The 27,727-nt window shown below is 39.2% G+C and overlaps 1 protein-coding gene across 1 annotated transcript; it reads right to left on the reverse strand.

Annotated features, from left to right (window-relative positions):
- Nucleotides 1–482: 482 nt before the first annotated feature.
- On the reverse strand, nucleotides 483–27,076 carry LOC139724489 (WD repeat-containing protein 64-like). Its single transcript, XM_071635622.1, has 25 exons — nucleotides 26,920–27,076; nucleotides 26,056–26,186; nucleotides 25,207–25,309; nucleotides 24,727–24,833; nucleotides 20,918–20,950; nucleotides 18,933–19,043; nucleotides 17,936–18,147; nucleotides 17,433–17,573; nucleotides 16,147–16,366; nucleotides 15,391–15,517; nucleotides 14,664–14,812; nucleotides 12,016–12,139; nucleotides 10,978–11,168; nucleotides 9,441–9,653; nucleotides 8,972–9,096; nucleotides 8,482–8,610; nucleotides 8,017–8,158; nucleotides 7,009–7,338; nucleotides 6,291–6,396; nucleotides 5,250–5,311; nucleotides 4,545–4,657; nucleotides 3,505–3,717; nucleotides 2,616–2,793; nucleotides 1,556–1,690; nucleotides 483–731 (listed from the first exon to the last, which is right to left on the reverse strand). The coding sequence occupies exons 1-25, from the start codon at nucleotides 27,074–27,076 to the stop codon at nucleotides 636–638; spliced, it is 3,648 nt and encodes a 1,215-aa protein (XP_071491723.1). The 3' UTR covers nucleotides 483–635.
- Between the last annotated feature and the right edge of the window lie 651 nt (nucleotides 27,077–27,727).

The following is a 27,727-nucleotide window of genomic DNA, read 5'->3' on the forward strand; positions in this document are numbered from 1 at the left end:
CTTTCCCATGGTCCTACTACAGCTCTGATAATTCAGAATGATGAGCCCACATGTTTTCGTTTTGTTTTGTTTTGTTTTGCCTTGTTTCTTAAACCAAAACATGACTGGAGCACGCGGTGTCACTGGTATTACCAGTGGTGTGTGTTCAATACACTGGATATAAAAAGCGTGGATTCACTGATAGCCAATATGATCTGTAGATCAGTTTGGGGCAAAAACAAGTAGTACATCTTGATGTACAAGCTGCTTCAGGGGGCCAAATCAAGCGAGTGAACTGAATACATGAATATAAGAAAGACAAAAGTCTAATGGAGAGAATTTTGAGGAAAAAAATAACATTCTTCCATTTTAAATTTTTAGTTATGGAATGTTATGTATGCAAGTTGTAATGTAAAGCAGTCATAGGAATGATTATCTATATTTGCATTGATTACTTCTCAAGGGGTCTCCAAAAATAATAGTCAAATTGGGACTTTGTCCATTCTAATATTTAGATATTCAATTGTCAGCAGTAGGATAAGATAAAGCTGGCCAGAGCTATCACTCCTCTTCCAAAACATGGAACCTCAATCTTGGTGTAATATGCGCCACAGACTTTCTGTCGGTGGGGAAGACACCATAAGGCAAGTACCCCCTCACTTTGCAAGCTTGTCTGGCTGGTGGCGCCGTGGGGAGGGTGCCGGGGACCGACTCATGGGTGATACGGCGCCTCTCTTCTGCCCTTTGCCCTGCTGAGAGATCACAGTTAAACCACCAGAGATGATCATAAGATATACTGTATATCACCTTACTGATATATATGTTCAACATCTACCTCTGATTTGTAGAAGACCTCATTAAAAAGAAAACAGTACACCTAGTGCTATATGGTGCATGATAATCTACAGTACTGTTAAGGCATAGATATTCAAGTCGTGCAGTAGACTCTTGGACACATCACTCTGACTTTTGATGTTGTACTTTGATGACTCTGCTTGGATTGGAAATAGCATATAAGCAGAGCTTGACATTAGCAGTGGCCTGAGGCCACTAAAAAGTGTTGTTGGGCCACCAAATTGATCTTTTGGTGGCCCAAACAGACAACTAGGATTCAAATCAGATTGTTACTTTTGCTTTTATTTCAAGCCACTACATATCTTTTTCATATTCAAAGATTTTATGTTTAGTGTCGATCCCAGACATAAGGTTGTATATTTCCAAGAACTATACTCAGTTTCTCCTTCGTTATGTATCGGGACTTCAAGTGACACCAGTCAATAAATCATCTAAAGGATTAGTAGATGCATGATATGTGTGCATCTACCAACAAGACTGCAATGAATCAACTTAATGCAATTTCTTTGGCAAATAAACAGCAATGAAACATGTGTGCTACTTACATCTAACTCAAACTTCATAATCACATTTTTATTGCTGAATTACTGATTCTATATATCAAGTTATGTCATGCAGATAAACCAGATTGCACTTTACCATCATCTGTAAATTCTAACAGCAAATATCCCTAGGAAGGTGTTTGTATATTAGCCTGACAGAGCTGTTACATTACTCTCACCTTTGTTGAGACTTCTTTGGTGGGTGATGGCACCCTATTGCTCTTTGGTGCCGGTCCAAACAGGTAGGAATTGTCGGCCATGGCTGAGTTGCTGTACTCCATGGGAGGGGTCTTCAATCTTTCTGGAGTCTTCACCTACATAAGTAACAGAAGAGTAAAAAAAAATGAAGTTTTAGGGGTGAAGAAAGAAGTCTTGGGCAAACTTATTTGAGGGGATAAAATCAAGAGACATCTGAGTATTGCAAGTTCATCTCCCATCACATTCTTGCAAATTATTACCCAGAAAGAATATAACAAAATTGAGGAGCTTTGAGGGACCTCCAAGAGGATATGGTGCACACTGGCAATAATACCTGCCAAGCTTGTAGAAAATTGGACCATGCATTTTCAAAAGAAGATCAAAATGTAAAAACTGACCCTATATTCGATCCTGACCTCAAGGGGGACACCCCTGGGGCCCGTTTCATAAAACTTGTCATCAGTGACAAGTTGTCATAGATGTGACAAGCTACTGAAATCCTTGCATCTGATTGGCTGAGAGCAAAATTGTCATAGAAATGCAGCAGTTGTCACTGATAACAAGTTTTATGATACGGGCCCCTGGATCTGCCTTGAGAAAATTTGAAAGCACTATCACTAATGTCCATTGGAATAACTTGTTTTTCTAAAGAAATCTTTATCAAAGATTCCTTAATTTGGGTGCATTGAGTCTTTGGCTCAGGTGAGCTAAGAACCAAAATTTGTAAATAATCACAACAATTTTCCCCTATCAAATTTCTATATGTTTCATGATGAGATTTTGTTTATGTGCTAAAATGTATGTGACATACATGTTTTATTAGTACATGTATTTTTTTGCTTTGATCTAAAAATATGAAAGCCAGTTTAGTGCCCAGCAGGGTCCTATGAAATTATCAGCCTATGAAATTAAGGGCCTCAAATGAAAGAGAAATTTTCAGTTTATCTCATGAAATACTGTTGACAATAACCATAATACAAAGGTAGAGCAATAAAAGCAGAGAAATGTGTTTTCTCAGAATTAATGAGTTAAAAAACTGACCCTGTAGACTGGCAGAGCTCTGAAGACAGCCCCTAGGCTCATCTCCCCAGTCTTGAAGCTTGTCAGGTGGTTGTTGTAGAAGTGAGGTTTCTGCAGCGCCTCAAAAAACTTCTTCTCCTCTGGTTCCATCTTCTTGGTCCGAGTCTCCTGGTAGGCTGATCGGCGGAATGGTTTCCACCTATCAAATGAGAGAAGAAGTTTGTGAAAGTTGTGAAAAAATATCTAATGGTTGGCCGATTAGAATCTGACCAAACTGATGCGTACATGATAGCTTCTGCACATTAATATATTCTTTCTGCTGGTATTATTTTCAGCAGCGTAGGCACTTTAGCTCTATTAGTAGGGATTTTGATGAATTGACTGAAGAATGACACCAGTTATTTCATGTCATGATCAATACACTGAAAATGTTAATTTCACAATCTCAGAGATTTGTACAAGCATACTACTACAGGCATACCATAGAATGAAGAAATACAGCAAGAAAGGAGACCGGCCAAAAAAATGCTTCAATTAATTAGCATTAACCCTTTTGATACGGGAACCTGGTGGCCCGTTCATTAAGTTTACGGGGATTTCAGAATTCAGTATTGAATGGATTAAATGATCTTTTTTTCCACAGAAGCAAATGAACAGCATCAAAAGTCTATTCAAGAGAAAATAACTGTTTCCTTCAAGGATATGCAAAATCATTCACTTTGTTTGTTGCTTGTTTACACTTTCATATTCATACATCTGTTGAGAAATATGTGCAAGCAGTCATTGTATCATAAAAGCTGATCAATTACCGACCGCCATGTATCTGGAAAATGGGAACAAGGAGTCATGATAGATGAACATGTTTTGTGTTATTGCATCGATCCAAGAACGACAGAAAAGCTCTCCTCACTTGTCATTGTCGAAGATGAGGGGATACTCGTAGCTCTGAGTGTTCTGCTTCTTCTTCTCGCTCTCTCTTCTCGGAGGCAGCAGAGGGCGCTCTGCAATGTCGTAGGGAAGGACGGGCTCACTGGAACTCTCTGCGCTGGGGTAGTTCCATGGTCTGTGCTGGCCAAAGAACCCCATGAAATGACTCCTCTGTGGCGCATCAGCATACCACACCCTGAGAAAGCAATGCATTCACACACACACAAAAAAAGAGTAAAATAAACATGCCAAAAGACTAAATTGCAAGTCTTCCCCAAGACTTAACAAATTTCAAATAGCAATGAAATATCTGATGACGTTTGGAACACATTAGTCATATTGGCAAAAGATTGCGAAATTTAAGATCTCAAAGTTCTGCCAAGGTGACCACAAACTTCCCGCGAAACTTTTCATGAAACTTCTCATGAAGCTTCCCTCTCAAACTGGGGAAATTTTGTTACCCCCAGCAATCTTCTTGATCTTTGAACACTTATTAGTTTGTCAAGTGACCAGTCCACCATCTGTTTACGAGCGGTGCCCAAGAAGCGCACAGTCATTGTGATGTACAGGTGTGCATGCTTTCGTTACAATCACAAAATATCAAACGGGCGCTCACTTTTCTTTCTTGTGCACTGGTGACCCAAACTTCGAGAACATAAAGATCAAGAAGTTAGGCTGTCAGTGTGGACGGATGACCAATGATTGCAAAAACTTTGCTATCTTAAACTTTGTGGTCATTTCCCATTGTGACCACACCTATTGTGACAACAGAAACCATGAATAGTTTGTAGACAGTATCAACAGGAAACCCAGAGTATTCTCTTTCAATTTCAATGTTTTTTGTTATATCTATGTTGTAACATGGATTTCTTGTTAGTCTATTCTAATCTCATCTAATCCTATTCGCAACCAATTATACAAAGGCACACAAAAAACTATTTCCTTTTTATTCTGAGCTGTCCCTATATCATGGCTGTGCAGAACAAAAGAATCCAATTAGCCACAGATTAAGAAGAGACCAACCTGACTGATCCATCAGTGGACCCAGATATGATGATCTTCATCCTGTCGATGTAGATCAAGCTCACAATCTTACTGAGGTGTCCTCTCCAGCTGATCAGCTGCTGTACTGCCCCCTACAGGCGAAATCATGAGAGAGAAAGAGAGACTTCTAGCATGTGTATCATTAGCAGACATGTAATTATGATTGCTACGATCTCCGAAAGCCTAAGCTTATACAGGTGTAAACTGGATTAGTTTCACATAATTCATGTCAGTTATTAAAATAGTATGCAGGAAATCAGTAACCTGAGAAGTCTACAACACCCTACCCCCCCCCCCCCCCCCCCACACACACACACACACAAACATACAAAAAAGAGGAAAAAACAAACAAATTATGTGCAGACAAGAAAAGTAGACATATAACTGATGAATTGGGAGACAAAGAAGAGATATTCACAAAACATTAACATAAATCATGAAAATATAGTCAGGTACCTATAGTAGTGTCAAACTGCAAAGATGAGTGAACAAAATGAGAGAATAGAAGTAGGGATACTGACAACATTGGTATCCAAATTTCATCATGTCAAATATTGATACCCCGGGCAGTCGTTGCAATGACTAAAGACCAGCCATTATCAAACACGTATTTACAGTTTCTCTATTGTGGCCAGGCAGGAAATAATTACACTGAAGCTTGGTATGTGAAGTTTTAAATCTCACCTGTTCTGCATTTAAGGGGTCCTCAAGAAGCACTGCAATATTCCACATGGTTATGTAACCCTCTGAGAATAAATGACACAACAACAACAGAGTTTATTACATTGACAGTAACTACATTAAATGGCAAACTCAACAATTTACATTGTAAAGTCTATCAAATGCAACAACAAAAAAAGAAATGCTGGAATTTCATTAAAATTGGTAATCAGCGAGGTGAATTAATGACAGCCAAGAACAAGGAGTGCGGTATGTAATGAATATCTAAAGACAACTTATTATCTCATTGGTGAAGTCCAGTGTAGATGCAGGACCTCTGATACTTCCAAATACATCCCATCCCACGTCCCTTTCATTTTCAACAGTTATGATTCTAAACATCACAGCATTGAAATGTCATCATCTCAAGCGACTGTAAAACCAGAAATTTTTGCAAGCATGAAACTTTCGCGAGCCACAATTTGTGAAAGTAGAATCACGTGATAGTTTTTGTCTACACGATACATCGAATGCCAGTTACCAATTCGCAAAAGTTTCATGCCGCAAATCTTTCTGGTTTTACAATAGTTAAAGGGGATGGCTAGTAACCGATCAGTGGGAATCAGTGGGAATGCTGAGGGATGATTGTTCCAATCCTTGTGGGATTCATTTAAGAGTACATTATATATCTACTGTTGTGTAAAAATTATTTGCTTCAGAACGGTCTCATATTCAAGTAATGTGCAGATTAATGCCCCGTCACTGACCAGGCACGCTAACCTGGAAACATCAAACTGCACATTACTTGAATATGAGACCATTCTGAAGCAAATAATTTTCACACAACAATAGATATATATTGTACTCTTAAATGAATCCAACAAGGATTGAAAGAATCATCCTCCAGCATTCCCACTGGTTCCCACTGATCAGTTACTAGCCATCCCCTTTAATGGTTTCATTACTTCGATATTTGAAGACGTGAAAAAAAAGCAAATAAACATCATTTTCTAATGAAAAAGAGATATACAGTCACACAACAAAAGGAGATCATTCATGACTCACTCATGTCGCCGGTGATAAGAAGGTTGCAGTCCTCATCTGAACACAATGATGTGACAGGTGAGCCTTGTCTCTTGGTCACAGCACTAAGCATTCGTGCCACCTCTCCCTGAATGACACAAAGACATGCAAAAACATAGGAACAAATACACTTTTTGTTCATAACATTTACAGAAATGTTTTGGAACGTCTGTCTTAACTGACATCGTAATCTTGAATCTATGATCTTTAATGAATATAGATAAAGAGAACATTAAGTTGGATGTCCTCACAGCACACTTAAGTTTCATGCCATGATGTGATTTCTCTCCTCAAAAGTGAACTTTTAGAATATCTCACTTTGACGACATATTCATAACTATATATCTGCTGCAAAAAAAAGTTTTACCTCTATGGACTTTTAGGTAACAGGAGCTATTCATCTCAGTGGTCAAGAATCAGATAGAGGCACTTGATTTGATGTCAGTGATCATTACAGGAGCTATGACTAGATACTGCACAGGCAACAGGTGGATACAGTTCAGTGATTATCTTGCAAATGAAGAGTCATTCACCTCTATGGTCAGGTTCCAGGATATTTGCTCCTGCGAAAATTGCTCCCACAAAATATCTGCATGCTACTGACCCCCATCCTAATCCTCACATCAAAACAGCTAAGAGAGGATTCCATTCTTGTCAAAGGAACAACAGAGGTAATTGGTGACTGGCTACTGCTACTCACCTCCATGGTCCAGAATCGGATGAAGGAGTCGGCGTGGACAGACACCAGGACGGGTTCATACTCCGTCACCAGCATCTTGGCGTTGGGGTCCACCGTCCCCGGTTTGGTGCCACCTGTTCTCTGCGGGCTCCGTCCTCCTCCTCCTTCTTCGTCCCCGTCTCCCTTCTCCTCGTCCCCCTCCATCCCTCTCTCCTCTTCTGCCTCCTTCCCCTCACGGTCCTGAGGCGCTGCTGCATCCTCGTCTCCAACCACATCATCATCCCGGGGGCGTGGCGTCTTCCCCTCTTCATCCTCCAACCTCTTCTCCACCTCCATCTCTTCCTCTTCCTCCTGCAATGAAAGTGGTGATCTCCCATTAACCCATTGAAGACGGACTGATTTTGCCACAACACGCATTTCCCATAGACACTTGTCTGAGTATACTCGGGACTCGTCCTCAACGGGTTAATGACAGACAGACATCTACTAACTCCCTAGTAGGTCATCTTGAAAACACAGTTGCGAAACAGAGGAATGCTCGTTTGGATTCATATTCCATAAAAAAGAGCAAATACTAAACAACGAGATGCAAGCATATCAACAAACACAGAAGATCCACCAGACTTCAGCAGTACAGGTGAAGATCTCGATCTGCTCTTCCAACGATTCATGCAAGAAGCGTTATACACAGCAGCATAGGGAGCAAGGTATCTTTTCTGCTTGAGAAACAGTTTTACAGCCACATGGAGGAACCCCATTGGTCATTTGTAAAACCTAGAGTGTTGACAATGAGAGACTAGTGCTACAGCCATATGCACCTAATGAATGAACTTGGTTGAGTTCATAGGATTAACCTAATATGGCTCTTACTTCACATAGTTACTGCATCATGACTCCTTGAAAATACCTATCAAACTGACAACAGTCTAATTTGCATCTGGGCTCTATTAACATAAATGAAACATGAAAAATGCAGTATGACTGGCACCCTAGGAGTTAGGTATTAACTATTCTCGAAGCAGCACTCACCACATCTTTCATCCGCTGCTCCCTCCTGGAAGCTGGCGGAAGATCTTCCAGATCTTCATCATCCTCCCGCAACTCACTCAAACCTCTATCTCCACCATCAGGAGGAGATGAGCTTGTGCCAGGACGTCGACCAGTCAGAGTTCTGGACACAGGAAAATGAGAGAGTATCAACAATTTTTTTTATAAGACTCGCAATAATTTCTTTTAACACAGGAGAGACTACATCATCTTTAAAAAGAACACAAAAAAAAAACTAACAAACAACAGGCAGCCCAAGACATAGAAGATTAGATCATTGATTCTGCAGCAGATCTTCCTGAATAACTTTAGGGTTCATTTGTTCTATAATCTACACATTTAGTGCAACTATAAACAGGAACTCTACAGTCGCCATTAAGAAGGGGAGGAGCAGAGTATGAAATATAAAATTCCATTTTTCATTGCCATGGCAACCACGACACTCACTTGATGTAGGCTGGATCAAGCCTTCTGGTCCTATGGATGAGGAACTTCATCATGTAGATCTTGTGAGGGTTTGGGGTCTTCAGTCTGGTCTCTTCATCATTGGTGGGTGGCATCAGAGGCATTTCAAATCTGCAGAGGTCAAAGGTTAAGCATGCTGTTATTTCAGAAACATCTACACACTCATGAGGTATTTATCCATTCATAGACAATTCATATATACGGGAGTGATCATTTCGAAAATATTTCTGATTACAATCATTGTTATCAACAAAACATTCTCAGCCCCTGTGAGCTTCCAATTTTATATCCACATAAAAATGATTCAGAAAGCCTTTCTGTTCTCTCAGAAAATGTAACATTTCCACTTCAAGATGTGAAACCTTTTTATTTTTTGTAAAATCTAACCCAGCATCAACATTACTATCAATTGGAAAGTATAGGAGAAGCATATTTGCTTTTTTGTTTTTGTTTTTGTCTGTCTCTAACTTACATGTTCTCGATGGTTCCCTTGGTGACGTCCCACAGGATGATGTTGCCATTGGTGCAGCCAGTTGCTAACAGGTCCGGCTCCAGAAACGTCATGCAAGTCATCTCATAGTGCTGCAGAATGTCCACCTGCCATTAACCAAGGAAAGAAATGATGCAATTGCTCTGCCATAAGTTGTAAAGTTAAGACATGACGATTTATACTGTGATATCATGACTATCATAATACTGAGATTGAATAGTAAATCGAAGTCACCTTCCAAAGATCACACCTTCCAAATTATGTTACAAAAGATACCAGTTTTCATGAAATATTGCCCAAGAGTGATACTGCTTATTGGGCTTCTACAGGAAAAATGATATTATGAAACCATTAAGGAGGTTCTTGTGACTAATTTAATCTGTGGTGCAGATGTTTAGGTTTGGCTTAACATATGACACTTCAAGAACTGTCAAGTATTACATCACATTACCTCTTTCCCTGCTTGTGTGACCTGATTCAGGCTCTTCCCAATCCCAGGGAGGGGGACAGCCTTATTGAAGGGGCTGATGCTGCCACCCCTGGCGCTGCTACTACCAGTGCTAGCGGTGGGACTGTTGGTGCGCTGGTACAAGAGGCTCTGGGGTATCTCGGTGTAGCCAGAGAACTCGGCAAAAAGGATCAGGTCCCCGTGATCTGCTGGGTCCTGAGGAATAGGAAAGCAAATTGATGAAATTTGTTGCTAACAGTGCACAATGTTTCAAAAGACTTAAAAGGCTCTTGAAACATCAATGTTTTTAAATTTTAGAGTGTTAGAATTTCTCACATCTTTTAAAGTGAAAACTAAGTTTCGGTAAGTGCTTGAGAACCCGTCTAGCACCATTTCATTTTTGCTTGCAATATATCGAAAGAGTCCACTAAGAAACTTACCTGGCTGACGCGGTTTGCCGGAATGATGAGTCGGTTTGGAGTATTTTGAGAAAAATAGTAATAGTAGGAAAACCGACTTTTATTCCAGAAGGCTCCAGACTAACTCGGTCTCGGGAAAAATTCAACCCTACTTCAGACAATTCACACGCAGTAAGTCATCGCCACATTCTACTGACCACTGCATAATACCAAATGAGGCCTAACTGAATGGACAGGAAAGTGCGTGCTAACATAATCCTGTACAAAACAAAACAAAAATGACAGCGCGCGGTCCTCAGTTGCTGAGACGCACGGTCTTTGGAGTTTTTGTTGTTGTTTATCAAGCCTTTGATTGTTTTAGAGGTGCTTGATAGGCGCACACTAATTTTGCATGCGCGCAAAAGAGGTTTTTGATGCGCGCGTTGTAACAACTCGGACCATTACTGCTAGTAGCCAGAACACGAAGCGCTAGTTTATACACGCCGCTCCCATAGGACAACACTGTACAATCAGAGGGACAACCATTACAACTCATCCCGCCGTCAAAGCGAAGCCGAGTTATCCCCGAGTCCGAGTTTAGCCTGACCCCGTTCGGGTAAGTACTGAGACTGAACCTTTTTGGTTAATATTTCGCATTTTCGTCGTTACCCATCGAATATCTTGTAATAACATCGTTATCCTGCACATTTCCTAAGCATACGTTCACATTTGGGAGCGAAATTTGACAACTTTTGCAGGCATACCACAACTTTGTTTGGGCTTTAAGGTCATGTTCATATGTTGATTTCAGTCATTCTTATGTTTCTGAGTAGCACTGATAACTTTGATGGAGTTGGAAGACCATGGCAAAGTAATTGTCATTGCTTCAGTGTGGACTAAAGATTAGTCTACCTCTCATAACATTCCATTTTAAATTTCATGATCTCAGTTTTCAAAGACTGACAAAGAAAATGTGTCATTCACAGCATGTGGTTGATAATGACAATATGGGGGATAGTGACACTAAATCAATCTCTGAGTTCAATTGTATTCAATGGTATTCAATTTCAGAAAAATGTAAGAAGCATATAATAGCAGAAGTTGCAACATCATAAAGGCGTAGTTTCCTCATCTGTGAATACCTCGAGGAGTTTGAGTTTGTTGTTCCATCCGAGTGCAGCGATGCACCTGTGCAGTTTGGGGTCATCAAACTTCTCCACATTGCAGTAGAGCAGGGCAGTGATGGAGATGTCCTCTTCCCGCTCACTGTCCCCCCAGTGGATCCAGGATCGAATCTCCTGACCACTGCCAAAGTCCCACACCTTGATGGACCCTGCAAATGGTTGGACACAGTGACATAAAAGATGCGTGAGTGCAGAAGGACGCCTTCTTTGCTAATTGGAACACATGTCTTTAAGCCAGTTGTCAATGAGAAGGGATTAGGTAATCTTCCTAATCCCTATTATGTCACCATGGCCTTTCTGCTGGAGGGGAGCACATTGCTACATATGAGTGAGCTTGATACTCTACAACTACATAGAAGTTTGCAGGGATTACTGAATGCTAACATCGAAAAGCTTGACTTACCTGGGCACATAAAGAGTTAAAAAACAATACAGATCTCACTATCAGCTTCAAAAACACATTAGAAGTGCACTCACAACATTCCTGTACCTTCACAAAAGAACTTTCATGTACCACATGGATTGGTGGACACACTATCAAATCAACCAATGAATGCATCATGAGGTGTATCTTTCACCATGAAGAAGACGCATTATGGTATTGAACCTCCTAGTAGGTGAACACATAATCATAGCAGCCAACAGTATGTATTGATAATGAACAATAATTAGCTTGATACTGTTTAATCCAGATTTAAAAAAAAATGGAAAAGAATGTGCAAATGAAGACAGAAGAGAATAAAGATAGACAGACCTGCAGCCGGAAAAAAAAAGAAGGCCGGATGACAAGAAGAAAGTATGGATAACGAAAGGAAATCTGAATGAAAGAAAGAATGAAGATCATCAAAGAAAGGACAGACAATTGCAATTGTGATTAAATGAATCATACATCTGTTCAGAGTCAGGATATATGTACCAAAAACTAACATCACTCCACATATAATAAAGAAAGCAAAACAAACTCTTAAAATGTTCCTCCTTTTCCAATCTCCTTACCATCAACTGCACCAGATGCCAGTCTGTAGCCAGTTGAGTCAATGGCAAGTGCTGTAACCTCTGTGTTGGGCCCATGGGATCCAGTCACATGGTAGACTGCCTTGCCTGACTCCAGTTCCCAAACCTGGTTTATCATCAAAGAAAAAAAAGTAATGTAAAATATCTCAGTTATTCATATCCAACTTTTGAAAACTTGATTTCTTGGCTAGAAAAGTCTATGTTTGACAACAGTCCGTTAAAAATAATAATAATAATGATGTATATTTATATGTATATATATATATATATATATATATATATATATATATATATATATATATATATACATACATATATATATATAGATATATTATATATATATATATATACATATATACATATATATATATATATAGATATATTATATATATATATATATATATATATATATATATATATATATATATATATATATATGTTGCGAATTCACGTATTGGCTCCAATTTAACGAAGAATAAACCGGTAATGCAATATTTCGCCAATATAGAGTTTATTGAGGAACTCAAATTTTCGGTGGCTTCCATCCACCTTCTTCAGGAGTCTCGACTCCTGAAGAAGGTGGATGGAAGCCACCGAAAATTTGAGTTCCTCAATAAACTCTATATTGGCGAAATATTGCATTACCGGTTTATTCTTCGTTATATATATATATATAGGATACATTGGGATCTTTTACATGATCATTCAAACTTGCTTAAATGCAGTATTACAGGAAACTTTTGATAACCTTGTTATTGCATGTTTGTAAGGTTGAAATACATGGCAACATCACATAAAAGTCAACACACAACCAGTTTCATGGACATTTAACAATAGGTCATCAATGAACCATAGAAAGGGGTACTTCATAACACTAAAAAATGTGGTAATGCATCTTCCACTGTCTACAAATAATTTGTATTTGAAAATATAGAGGAACCTCGGTAATCAGCAGTGTTTCACATATTCAAACCTAAGAAAAAGATGTTTCAACATAGGAGATCAACAGCATACAGTACACATTTTATTTGAACAGAACCTCTGACACAGCCATATATCCTCATACAACTGACCCAATTGTACTGAATGAGTTTAAGCCTCTTACACATGGGGGCATTATGTAATAATGTCCCACGAAGGATATCAGTTAACACTACTTTTAATACTTTCCTTTGTGTATAATACATTCCTCATTCACAGATCCTAAGTGGGGGATTACTGTACACGCTATTTTAAGGCTTCTAACACAAAAGGAGACTGATCCCCATTCATGAAAGTCCAAACTGGACTCTACAAATAGTAATAGAGCTCAGGATATACATTTACTGATCAAAGCTCAATATCCCCCTCACAACGTGCCTTTGAAATGTCTTTATCTGTTATTGCATACCCCAAGTATTGGAAGCCCAAATTGGTTTCATGAATAAAACTGGGGCTCAGGACAGATTTATACTTTTCAAAGCTTGAAATCCCATCTTATTCACCAGGACAAAATAGAACAACAACAGAACAAAAAAAGCCAACCTGTGAAAATCCTTATATGTTATTGCATGTTCCTCCTTAAAGCTTTGGTTGCTATGATACCACTATGTGACATAAAAGAAATAAATCCCTTGTAAGGCACTTGTTTGGCGTGACAACAGACGGTAGTATACATAAAGAGACTGAACATCTTATAACAATGTGGGGAGCAGCATTGGTTCAGGCAACAGATGCCCCTTCTAAATCAGAAAGGAGTCAGAGTTGGGAAAAAAGATTTTCTCCTATCTAAGATAGATAGAGGAGCTCTCCCTTAAGCAGTGGCTGGTAATGACCTGTGCGCATCACCACGCATTTAATCCAGTACAGATAGAGTATGTGGGCATCAGTGGCAGAGGCGGGGGTGTACCGGGCGTTAAAACAAAAGAAATGAAAAGAAAAAATGGGGGGGGGGGGGGCATGTGCCCTCCCCTTTTAAATTTGTAAAGGCGCCCCACCCCCCTGTACAGAATTCCTGGATCCACCCCTGCACTATTTAAAACCACTCATAATTGATAGCCACAGCAACAGGTTCACATGCACTAAAACACCCAGAGACAAAACAATAATCCTCTCCAGCAAAATAATCCTCTCCAGAGTTCATACATATAAACCTTAAAAATTCATATGATCCTGCCAAAGACCCAAACTAGGCAGTGCCGTAAACTAGAACACGTTTTTGGTTGTTTGTTTCACCATACAATTGAACAACATGTACATTATAAACTAGGCAAAACACTGTGTTGTATAGCCAAATGAAATATATGAGGATTTGGTTAGAAAATAACCATTATGGTATGAAAGAAAACGAAATCCCTGTGACCGTTTCTCTGGATTTCATTGTTATTCTTAGACATTAATGAGGGACAAAGAAAGACTTTCAGACAAAATCCACATAGAGCTCAAATATCCTGATGATTAGTTACTGTAGAACTAGAAATATTTGCGGCATGAAAGATTTCTGGTTTTAGAGCATATTTGCATCTATGAAGCATTATATAGATTAATCTAAACAATAATGCATCATACATGTAGCGCAGCCAAGCGTATGTTGCACCATACTGTGAATACCCCACTCCATGACCTGTTCATGTTCAAGAGGTGTGACTTACTTTAATGACAGACTCTGTGCAGACAGAGACCACCTGGTTGAGTTCGTCGTTGCAGAGGACATGGCTGATTGGTCGGTCGTGGGTGTGAGGGACCTGCATGGTGTCCTGAACCGTTCTTGTCAGAGGCCAGGCATCCAAAACACTGGAACCTGCACATGAGATGTGAGGACACTGGTGAAACTGGGCACAAAAGTAGTAACTTTATCACACAGTGACAAAGCACACTGAACAAGCGATGACATGGAGTAGGCAATACGGGAACATGACAATGCTAATATGAGAATGTTAGAAATGTCAACATGTTAGAAGAGACAAATGCAGTCAGGTTGCAATTGATACTGTAATTCACAGGATACATCCTCCAAAAAGATGCAACTGAATCACATTGTTTATAGTTCTGTGATGAACATTGTAAGTCCATTTGCTAAACAATACGTGCTGACTGTTTTCCCTTAAACTCCCTATGCGCCTATACATACGCACTAAGCCATCCCTTATAGAGATACCAGTATTTCACAGGCATTGTGCTAATTCCTCTCAAATTTGACTGCGTGTGAAATTCAGACAAAAGCCATTCAGATGTCGCAATGTGACAGTTCTACAGTAGTGATGCAATATGGATTAGTATAACTCTGGCAGGCAGTTAAAGTACAAATGAGAGCACATATGCAGATATATTGAGTATCAAACAAATGCTGGACAGCAGCAATGGAGAAAGCATTATTACCTGTGACAAGCCTCTCATGTTTCTCATCAAACACCATACAGTGAATCCTCTTTTCTCCTGGTCTGTCTTCATTGTCAGTGAAAACCTGGAGACTTGTCAGTGTGTGGATGTCCCATATCCTAAATACCTGAGTCAGAAAGGATACATTTTTCCCCATTAGTAACAAACTTGTACAGATACACACAAGTCATATATATGTATATGATATATACATATATGTTACTACTATACACACACATGGCCATTTCTTCAGGTTCTAAAATGCATCTAACCCTCGATGTGCTCTGGAACTAAGCTGTAACTTGTCATGCTTTTTTTAAAATCTGCATTCAGTTATTGATTTGACACTTGATCTCACTGTAAGTTAGCCAGCCCAATGGGGCGTAACAATGAGCCTCAGTCTAATAGAAACACCATGGTGACACGATAGGGATCAACTGGGACTGGACAATCTCTATTAATTGAGGATTAATTAAAGACATCTGTTCCAGCTGGTAAAGAAAGCACCCCAGTGGACATGCCAGTTGGTGAACGCTGCACAGTGAGGGTTGTGTTGCTTTATCCATTCTACATACAGTGTACCGGTACTACAAAAAGAAATGAAATGCACACATTGGACCTTTGCATATCTACATCAGGCATGCTACTAAAATGAGGAGATTCACCATCTCTTCCAACAGTATCTTTTAAAGTAACATAATCCTCATAGTCAAGGCAACTTTGTTTCTTTTGATCATTTTATCACAAGATCCTCACCCTGGCTGTGGAAAGGCTGATGACGTGTTGGTCCTTTTCATTCACCGCCACGTCTATGATGGTGAAGAGGTGGCCAATCATCTTGCCCGTCGGTCTTGAGAAGATGTGCGGATGCCAGATTCGAACCAGCTTGTCGTTGCCACCGGTCGCGATGACGTTGGCCCGCGAGCAGAAGGCAAATGAGTTGACGCCTTTGGGAATACTTATAGACTTGCAAGGCCTGATGGTTTGGTGGAGGTGAGAGACAAGTGAATGAAGAGAACAATGAACATTCCATGGTTTAAGAAAAAAGGTAGAAACTCGCCCATATACTGCACATGACTTTGTATCCTGAAAGTCATATATCTCCAGTACTGCAAATTGCACATGAACTGCACACAATCACAATGTAATGGCTTAATTTAGCCACAGGAATAGTTTATGAAAAAAAAGAAGCTTTATCAGCTGACACTAAAAATGTGCACATTCCACATTCACCCTCCCAGCAATAGGCTGCTTCATTTGTTTTGATACATTGTGTACATTTGCATCCTCAAGTTTATGAATGGCATGTCAAGTTTGCTCATCAGTGTCATATTAATGAACTAGAAAAGCACTCTGAGAGCGCAGACCTCCGCCAAGCAGTTACTTTCCATCGATGATCTTGCTCTTCCATATGGAGATCAGTGATTTCCACCCACTGAAAAATTGCCCAAGATCCCCAATATAGAAGCCTTTGTTACGTCATAAACCCTCAGATGCGCGGCGTGCCTCGCCTTAGCAGAAACTAGGGCACACACTTTAGTGCGCGCATGCAAACCTCAAATACGCCCAGCCTGAACTCCCAAGTTCATTGACCCTACCTGTCAAAATATCAAAAATCCTTCATAAATTCCCCCAAAATTCTTGGATCATTACCAAAAGTTAACCGTTTGGTACTTGTGTCATTCTCAACCTTTCCTGCAAGTTTCATCCCGATCCGTTCAATACTTTTTGAGTTATTTTGCGAATACTTTTTGAGTTATTTTGCGCACAGACAAACGAACGAACGAACAAACAAACGAACGAACGAACAAACAAACCAATGGTAACGAAAACATAACCTCCTCCCTTGGCGGAGGTAATAATATCAATACATATGCTAAACATGGTTTGCCATCATTTTGACTCAGCTTACATTTATACAAGCTACAGTCACACAAGGTTCATGTTTTCATTCATCTAAACGAAAGAGCTCTGGGAAATATCAATTAGAGTGGATTTCTTAAGAGCTCAGAACATAAAGATCACTCTCTATCTTAACTTACTGGTTGTCTACAATCCTGTCAACAGACTCCAGGACAAATGATGTTGTACTGCTCGGTGAACAGGAAGCAAAACATCTCAACTCTGGAAAGTACTTGATCTTCAGCACCCAGTTGTCATGGAACTTCCTCTTCACAATCGGGCTAAATTAAGTAGGAAAAGGAATGATACAGTATGAATTATGCTGAGTACATCAATGGCTGTGTGCTTCATACAAAGGCTGTCGGTAAGACAACAACAACAATAACATTAACAAAGCGTTTGATTGGTGCTCTGTTTGGGCAATAAAATAAGATATATCAAGCACCTGAAATAAGTGCATAACAATCTATGGTACGCTGATTCCCTCAATTTCCTCAAGAAGAGCTACATATACTGCCGGAAAATAGCTCCTGTGTTCCAAAACAAAGGCTTCACTTACATCTCTTTGGTCTTACTCATTTTTGTGGTGCAGGATTAATAGCTGCACTGTCATGCACGCGCACTCCAGCCATTGCCCACTTACTAGGTGAGAGTGGCCGGTTCGATGATGAGATTCTGGTTGCGTTTGTCCACCTTGGCATGCTTGGTGTTGAGGTCCTTGGCCGCAATGGTGAGGAGGCTGATGCAGCCCTGGTCGTCACCAAAGAGCAGGCAGTCCTCGTGGAGGTTTTTGGTGTGCGGAACGTAGGCAAGACACTGGACGGAGTTGTCGGTGGGTTTGATGCAAAATATGCTCTGCACAGCACAGAAAAGACAACACACTCTTAAATATCATCTTTGTGCCCATACGATTTAGTTGTTGATCATTCTTATAAAACTTGCAATGCTTGTAAAGTGTGAGGGAGGTACAATTCTGAATTTCATTAAAAAATGATTGCATGATTTGCATGAAAATGTATGTTTGGCTCATATTTAAGAGAATTTATATTGCTTTTAATGACAATACTTTCTGTGCGGCATTTCAAAGTGTCAGTGGCCACTTCAAAGTATATGTTGCCTGAGTGGCCTGTTCGCCATTAGGGCTACCTAAATTCATAATTTGTTAAGACTAGGAAGTGAAATATGCGTGACATAGCAACACCCACTTTTTCATTAAAAAGCATTTTATTCCTGCATGGGTGAAAGAAATAATGTCAATGAATATCTTGAACATTAAGCCATGATAAATAAAAGCATGAAATGTGGTATTAGTAGCTGTAACCACTGTACTGATCACAACCAATGCAGGAGAATTTTATCTTCAAAAATACCTTCCCATCATTTTGACCTTGCATTTGGCAAGTTCAGCACATTGGAAAATGTTATACAGTGACGTTGTGTGTTATGCATCGAAAGAAAACAAGTCTGCAATATATTTCCGGCCCTAAAGTCACTAAGGAGCTCTTGTTGAAACTGATCAAGAAGGCAATAATGAAACACAACAACTGAACACACTTTGTGAGTATCAACATAATCCATTATATACAATGCACAACCAATCTCTTTTTCTTCTCTTCTAAAATTCATAATTCCCCATTTACCTGGTTCTTCCCTTTGGCCCTGTGATCCCAAACGCAAATACTACGCTCAGTGCAGCAGGCAACCCTTCTGAGACTTGGCAAATAGTCCACGCCAGTCACCCAGCATGTCTCCTGGTGGTGTCCAGGCCATCAAAAAAGAAGATCAAAATATAACAAAAACAAAGTCAAAAAGGAGGGGAAGAGACGAGGAAGGAGGAGGGGTAAGTTACAAATGATGAAGGCCAAAGAGGTTTATTTCAAATATATGAAAACAGAGAACGGAACACTGTAAAACTTAATCTATAACATAAGCTTCAGGATTGAGAATGCTTATCTCTGAAAAAGAAGATATATGATTGTACAAATCCTTTCTCGTTGTCACCACTGAGAATATCTACACATATATCCTACAAGCTGACCTCCAGGAAGTTATATGACTACATTACAAGCTAGTGGTATGGCAATGTTTCTGGTCTTCTCTGAAAGCAAAGCTCCCCATCACCTGAATCACTGATCTCATTCATCCTGGTTAAGCTTCAAGACTGCAAGTTTTTTTTGTTTATTTCCTTTACAAATTATCAGTCATGAAAATATTCATTGTAACTGTTGTTGTAGAGAATGTCCATTAGCTGACCTTCATGAAGCCACAAGACAATGTTGCCAGTGGTGAGGCAATAATTTATCATCAATTCTTTAAAGAAAGCAGAGGTTTGAACTGCCCATCTCACTGCTATCGGGCTGGGTAGTTATTAAAAAAATGACTTGGAAATATTTTTTCATGTAAATCAAGCAGGACACAAATGTAATCCTTTCCTGCACTGAAAATGAAATTAATACACAAAGAATATCAATATCAGTCTCACTTTGTGTTTAAACTTTATGCAATCAAGACTTATCATGATTTGTCTGTAACATGCAAAAATGAGTTGTGCACATGTATGAATGCAAGCATATTCTAACACTTAACATACAGGCACAGTGTACTTGTTAACAACAGGGCAGGGAGGACTAAAATCTAATTAATCTTGTCTGTATATCACAGACTCATATTTTTCTACCTTGTTATGATGAAAAATTGCACCTGCATCGAGTGTTTTGAGACAGATGGTCAGTCATATTGGTTGAAAACAGTTGCCAGCTCAGCTATTTTTAAACCTCTGAACAATAGCATTGCTTTCACAAAGCATGTCCTACAACACTTGTTTCTAACTGCAGCCCAAAGAAGCTGCCTCTAAGCACTTGAGCAAACATGGTGAGCAGGGTAAAATGCACTTGCCGCAGAACCAATCAATAGTCCTTGTTTGAGAAGAGGAAGATGAGGTATATGACAAGATTACATCCAGGGGGTCTTTTTCTGGGAGCACTGAAGTCTCCAGAGAGTGTGTTTTTAAAATATCTGAATGGGTTTTGCAGTCATGCCGATTGTGGCTACTCTGGAAATGAGTCTTTTGTTTGCCATAGGGATTACAGAGTGAAGTACTTTGAGACTGCCAGAAAATACTTAATTTCTTTCCATTTTCCCAATCCTTTGAAGAGTCCAGTGTTTGCCCAGCATCAATTTCATTTACCTCTAACAACATATTTCACTGGGTTTGGACACAACATGCGCTGTCTCAAATCAATATGCAAAGGAAAGAAATTAATGTCAGAAATATTCGCATCAATTCACCAACCTATGTCTGAAGCTATCTACCATTATGATTATAATGCTGAAACAGATTTTTTTTTTCTTATTCTATTGTACATTTGTGGCAGTTTTGATAACAGGAGACACGATTATCGCATCTTTATCTCATCGATCCCTGTGATATAATACAGGTGTGAAGTCGGAATTGAATTCAATGATTTTACTAGATTTGATTTAGTGATATATGCACACTGTATAATAGAGTGTATGAAACACATATATTGCTTACTTTCTTCATGAGATATTGGGATACAGAAATTATTCACCACATACAGTGTAAATGCATATTCAAACTTGAGATACAGCACAATATACTCACATTGACATCACAGCAGGCTTGTAATCTTAATGTCTGAAGTATGGGGAAACAAATTTGAAAAGAGACAGAGAAATGAAAGTGTATGTGTTGCTTCAGAGAGTCGTAAACTGATAGGAAAACAAGTGATGACTAACAAGCAAAAGTGAAAACTGTACCACTTTAATGCAAAAAAGTCTGCAAAAATATTGATTTGGATGGAGAGATGACATAACTTCTTTCAGTCTCAGCAAGGGATTTTGGACAGTGTGTACACTGTTACAGGGTTTTCTCTCCCAATCAGCACTCAAAGCACACTTTGGCCCGAATTCACGAAGGTGGTACAAATGAAACCATGGTTTAAACCATAGACAAAAACCATGGAGCGCCAAGTGTCGCATGGAATATTTCGTTACGAAATCAGTCATTTCGTCGATGAAATGATTATTTTGTAACGAAATGACATTTTGTAACTAAATGAACATTTCGTCCCGAAATGATAATTTTGTTAAAGAAACAGACATTTTGTCGACGAAATGATTAATTTTGTCGACGAAATGATTAATTTCGTAACGAAATATTCCGTGTGACACTTGGCGCTCCATGGTTTTTGTCCATTGTTTAAACCATGGTTTCATTTGTACCACCTTCGTGAATTCGGGCCAAAGGGTTAAGTGTATATTATGCCTCCATCACAATTCTGCATACCTTTGTTTACACTTCTGCATTAAATAATCTATAGACTGAGGTACAGAAATTACAGAATTCACCTGCATAATGGAGGTGAAAAGTGTAAAGGTACAAGTTCCCTGTGATGCTAAGCAGCTTGTGTATGATCAATCATAAATAAAGTTCATACACTCTGGAAAACCACACAAAGATGATATAATACCTTATTTCAAGATATCTCCTAAAAAAATGAACTTTTGTACAATATAAGCCATGAATATTTCTTGCAAGCAGTAATTCTTCTGTGACACCAAATTGATACTGGGCCTTTCAATGACGTACCACTGACAAAATTGTGACCATGCTTGAAGAGAAATACTTGCTGCTCACAAATTCATATTCACAGAGAATCCCAGTCTAGCTGTGTTGCAGCTGTTATAGGGATTACTCCATCAAGACTTAAGACTCAAGAAAGCCTCCTCCATTAGGCTCTGATGACAAGTACAAAATCATATAAAACAGAAAAGTAAAAAAAAGGTATCATATGAAAAGTAAATCCTCACTGAACATATCTTTCTGTGATGGATCACAGTATGCTGTCATTGAACTATAGAGGGCTTCTGTCAATTTTGTTGGGGCACCTCTCCCATTGTTTTATACAGGTGAGTGCGTCCGTTATGTGGAACTCCGTCATTTTTCATGAAATACCAGTTTATGGCACAATGTCATGCAGTATCCATTGTGTCATATTATACATACATATTTCAGGTTTGGAAGTGTTATTGTTAGATTGTATAATGTTATTCTAAAGATGGATAATTTGGTGTTAGGAGTACGGTTTACACTTGGCTTGATGCAACACTAGTATGTATAGTACGCACGTCTATGCCACAGTCGTAATGTGTGTGAATTAGTCTGCGGATGTGTGTTGTGTATAGGCGCATTGAGTCACTGCGGTCGTAGGTTTGTACGTATGATATACTGCAGTATGCACAGACTGTAGGCCTAAGTGGGGTTGGAGTACGCGGTCAATTCAAGATACGTTGGATAAGCGTAGTGAGTCAGTGTGCTATGAGTAAAGAAAGAATGCTTAGTGTGATAGGAAGAATGGATGGTTTTTATTGACTATCGTTACTTAATTAATGCAACTATGTAATATGATTTTGGTAACGTGGAAGAGTCTAAAGATAGAGTCAGAGATGTACAGTACAGTGCAGGTACAATGTTGTGGGTTTATAATGTAATACCACTGAGGTTGTAAGATTAACTCTTAAGAGGGAATATTAGTCTTTTTGCTCCGATCCCCCAATCGAGTAAGATTCTGTATTGATAGGAGGGACTAGGGTGTTTTGTAAATGTGCTGTCTAGCAAGAGATTTAAAGAAGTATTTACTTGAGTATCGATCATAATAGTCTTGACACACACACAATGGTGGAGTTAAGAATACAGGTGTATTGCACTGCCGTTACCATCATTTAAGGTTTGTCATGCTGAGACATTGTGTAGATTTGCGTTTGTTTTTTTTATAGTTGGTGTACCCTGTGATCTGAAGTTGTAAGATCCGCAGTAGTTTGGTATAATGTAATTTTTCAGCATTATCATACCCCTGTCCTACCTTGCTGACGTTCCAGATTTGATGTAGTAGGACCTATATGGATCAGATGTGTGATTGTAATTGTTTTAAGCAATAGTTGATCTGACTGTGACGAAGTGACCTTTATGTGTTAGGAATGGTTGGTTTAAGAGAGGATTTGTTTGAATGATATCACATGACTTTTATTAAAGAGCAAATGTGATCCAAGAAAGGTTATGTGAAAGTGCTAATACATGTAATAGACGTATTTATGTTTGGGCAAAACTGTTCAGCAATTTGGAATTACTGAAGAGAGAACTGCTGTCTCATGTGTTTTTATTATTATTGACATTCAAACAAAATAGCATAGTTTGAGTCGGATCTCTGTTGGATTCTAAAACAAAACAGGTATTATTCTTTTCACAAATAATGATGAATGAGATATGTTTTGTATATTTTATATGCAAGGACTGGTAGTCACAGATGTAAAAAGCCTTTATCCTACTACATGTATGTGGGGTCTGACATTACATTAACAGAGTGGACATAATACTGGCTGCTTGTTATGAAGTGTGGATAGTATGATTTTATTTCGTAGAGTGAGCCTTCTATGTGAATAGGCATTACAGTGTTGTAACATACAAAATGTATAAGTCTCAAAAAGCAGATATTGTTGTAACACATTTACATTGTATCAGATGGTTCCACAATACACTTGTGTTTGTATTCAGCCATTTACAGTCTGTTTAATGCATTATAAATGGTTTTGAAAAGTCATGATTAGTGAAACAACAGAGAGAAAGAGAGAGTTAACTTTATGACACATACAGCTGATGACGGCAGATGCTTTCACTAGTTATGATACTATTATTGATACTCTCCTGTGGATTTATATGGCTTAAAGGATGATAACTCACTTGGTATTTGTGTGTTACTATATGACTAAGATGGTTTTGGTGTTAAACATGTACGGATTTCATGATATCGTACACTACAGTGTTTCAAGAGTTAGTGTGTTTCAAGTGCATTTCAAGGCATGTATTTGTGTTGGACAAAGATGTTTGTTTGTAATGATATTATCATTACATGTACAATCATATTAATAAAGACCTCTCCCATTACTTTATACAGGCAGATCCGTCTCCCACTCGGTCATCTTTCATGGTGCCTCGTGTTCGCCCCTTACCCACTGGATTGCCATAAGAACCCCGCAACAGAACCAGTAGGGCGTACTCACACACCTAGCACCCCATCACACTTCTAGTAAATCATCCAGTTCAACACACATACACCCACACCCCGCAATAATCCCCCGAGAGGACACCACCACCTCCCCCACTACATTTCAATCACTAAGATCAAGCTGCAGTTTCCACACTTCTTGATTACAATTTCATCTTTGGTGTCTCCAGTTGCTAGCCCAAACCAGGAAGGCAGTAAAACAAAATACCAAGGTTCTCTTGTTGAAAAGACAAAGTGGTTAAAAAGACATAGTATGTGACCTCGACAGTTATTTCTGTCAGCATACAAACGCAGGTGTGTCCATCAGATGTAAACATACTAAATCTAAGCATCTAGATGGAATTCTTACCTTACAGTTCCAGACTGATATAACACCCTTCTGTGAGGCAGCTAGATACACATCAACCTGGGGGACATTGGTCGTTGAGTGAATCACATCGCGTCGCTTTCGGTCTCCTGGTCACAGATGAGATAGAGAGAGAAAAAAAAAATGATAATGCAGTGATAAAGCTTTTGAGCTTTTGCTCACAGACAAAAAGGATCTGTAAGTTAATTGTTGCTTATTACGTTTGTAGACTAATGATAACATGAAGCCAGACCCTTCTCTTGTTAGCATTGAATGTAGATTTTGTCCTGTTTTATAACATCATATTTCAACACAATGCAATTTTTATCTCAACACTGACAAACACGTTATTCTGGCATGGATATAGACCTCATGTACACAAGTTAGTATGAGCTGGCATTTAATTTCCACAGACGTCACAATCTTCACTCTTTACAGGAAACACAAACACACCTGATACACACAGTAACACACATTAATTACCTGCTGCTTCTCCAATGCGCTGTTTCTTAGACACGGTAAAGACACTGATGTCTTCATGAGTTTGCTCTGTCTCCTCTGCCGTTGACTGGAAGTATCCAAAGAGCTGCGAGGCAGAGCAAATAAGCACATCTTAGTCAGTCCTAATCAGTTCTTTCATTAAGTTTACATACTGAGCTTGAAAACTATTTAAAAATAGGTAAAAATGACATGGAGCACAAGGCCTTATAACTTAAGTAAACATATTGCTGAACATATTGGAGATCAAACCTTAGAACAAGGCATAAAATTCCTCAGGTTCACATATCTGGTAAAAGTTGACACTCATCATACTGTAAGATGTCTATCATGAGTGAAATATTTTCCTATCCAAAGAAGACCTAATTTTGTAAAATTTGAATTGAAAAAAGAGAAAGGTAGTGACAACAATATGCTCAAACATACTTTTCTTTAATCTTTGCAATGCTGTGTGTTGCATATATTCTGCAATAGTTGTTTTCTGTGAATTCTAGTTTGCAAAATTTACTATTAATAAAAATGCACTAAATATTGCTTGGTGGTTAGCTGGCTGTAAAACTATCATCTCCAATGTTTGCCATCACTAACTTTGCTTCTTGAAAAAAAAAAATAATGACGATTATTACCAATTCTGTCCCTGGGTCCTCAATCACAGAGTCAACCACTTCTAAAATGGTCTTATAAGTCTTGACTGCAAACTATGTTTGTGAAATACATTGTCGTTTATGCCATACATAGTTTTTGCACAATCTTATCAACATGAAATCATCCACTCTAAAAATTGACATGTTTAATTATGTTCTTGACTTTTGTGCCCTACTTTGGTAGACTTACTTCACTCCAGTCAACCTTTGCATCTGGATTGGTGCTTATCTTCCTGAAGATGGATTTTAGGTCAGTGCTTCGGATGTCAGGTCCAAAGAGAGTCTGGATGGAATCACAGAATGTGTCAAACCGGAGGTTTTCTGTGTAACGCAAGACAAAAGAGAGTTAATTTTGAGAGGAAATTAGAAATGCTTAACAATGTTGATGCTTTTAAATTATTTCAATGTAAAGAAAATTCCAATACACATAATGCAGAACACTACTTTAAAAAAAATAGGACAATTGACACAGACCCCACCTATCTCCCAAGTACCCCCCCCCCAAAAAAATGAATAATTTAATTGTTTGATGTTGCTGATAAGGTGTTCCCTCAACACAACAGTGAAGAGTAGATTTTTTTTTTTAAATACTGATTTCATTTGCACAATTATTTAGGTGAATCATGTCAAACTTTAAAGATAGAATGCTGCTGATGCTACCGTGTGACATATATATCAAGGTGCCATTTGGAATGGCTTCTTTGAATTCTAATGAATAGAAGTAAAGATCAAGAACAATTATTCAAGTCTAAAGACAATATTTCACTACATTAATCGTCCTAGAGTTAAATGTGTCCCTTCTACATACATTATATCGCATATTCTACAGAAACAATCATGTGACCTTAATTAAAAAAGGTAGATATATACCACTTACTTGTTGACTGGATCAGACTTACACTTATAATGCGAATCTTTGGTGGAACATGAACTTGCCTGGGTCACCCGTACTCTTACTGGATGTACCATTTAGAAAGCACTTAATACATCAAAACAACGGTCTGCCTTTCTTGTTCAAAGTATTTTAATACTGTTCGAATGATCATGAGCATACCATTTATGGCCTGTCGTCTCTCCTCCGCACTCGCCTCGCTGTCCTGCTGGGTAAGTCGTGCGATAAGTTCCTCAAACTGCTCCAACTTCTGCCTGAACGTATTCGTTGTGTAGGGTCTCGGCAGCCCACCAGCACCCTTTTCTGCAGGCTTTGACATCGTGCTTTATCTGTTTACCACAAGTATTTTACAACCGTATATCTGTGTAGTAAGTCCATGTTTTGTCGAAATCTGGGAACAAGTTATCAAGAAGTATCTCTTCTCACAGATCTCTCCGCACCAGCGCGCGTCCAACCTGTTGTCGCGTCGGCAACAACAGGTGCTAACCTGCCAGTGGTAGATTGTTGGGTTGGTCTGGATTTACCGATGGTTATTGCACTTTCAAGCATCTAACAAACATACTAGCTCCTATATTCCGCAGATCACATGGTTAGGAAAGCCCATGGTTAATTTAGGCTCATTCTTGGGTTGCTGTAACCGATTTTACGAAGACGACACTACCTCCGTTGGACTCCTCCTTCCGATTCCGCGGCAGCGATCGTGGTGCAAGAACTGTATCCGCCCGGCCCGTGCGTCACACATGTACTACATAGCCAGCTACACGCAAGATGATCATAGGTGCAGTGGATGGCTGCATCTGGCCAATCTTGGCCCCGTCGGATCTTCGAGTAGGTCTGGTGTGGCACGTTGAAGCTGCACGCACGTCGGACAATCGACGAACTATCGACCTCGTACGGCGTGCAATCACTATGGCGATGGGTGTCAGTTTGAGGGTAGTCGAGCGAGGCAATCACAACAGAGCCGACTGCA

Source organism: Diadema antillarum, unplaced genomic scaffold (genome assembly GCF_040938485.1).
Source record: "Diadema antillarum isolate AM-2024a unplaced genomic scaffold, OU_Dant_1.0 scf00000217, whole genome shotgun sequence".
In the NCBI taxonomy this organism is placed as follows: Eukaryota; Metazoa; Echinodermata; class Echinoidea; order Diadematoida; family Diadematidae; genus Diadema; species Diadema antillarum.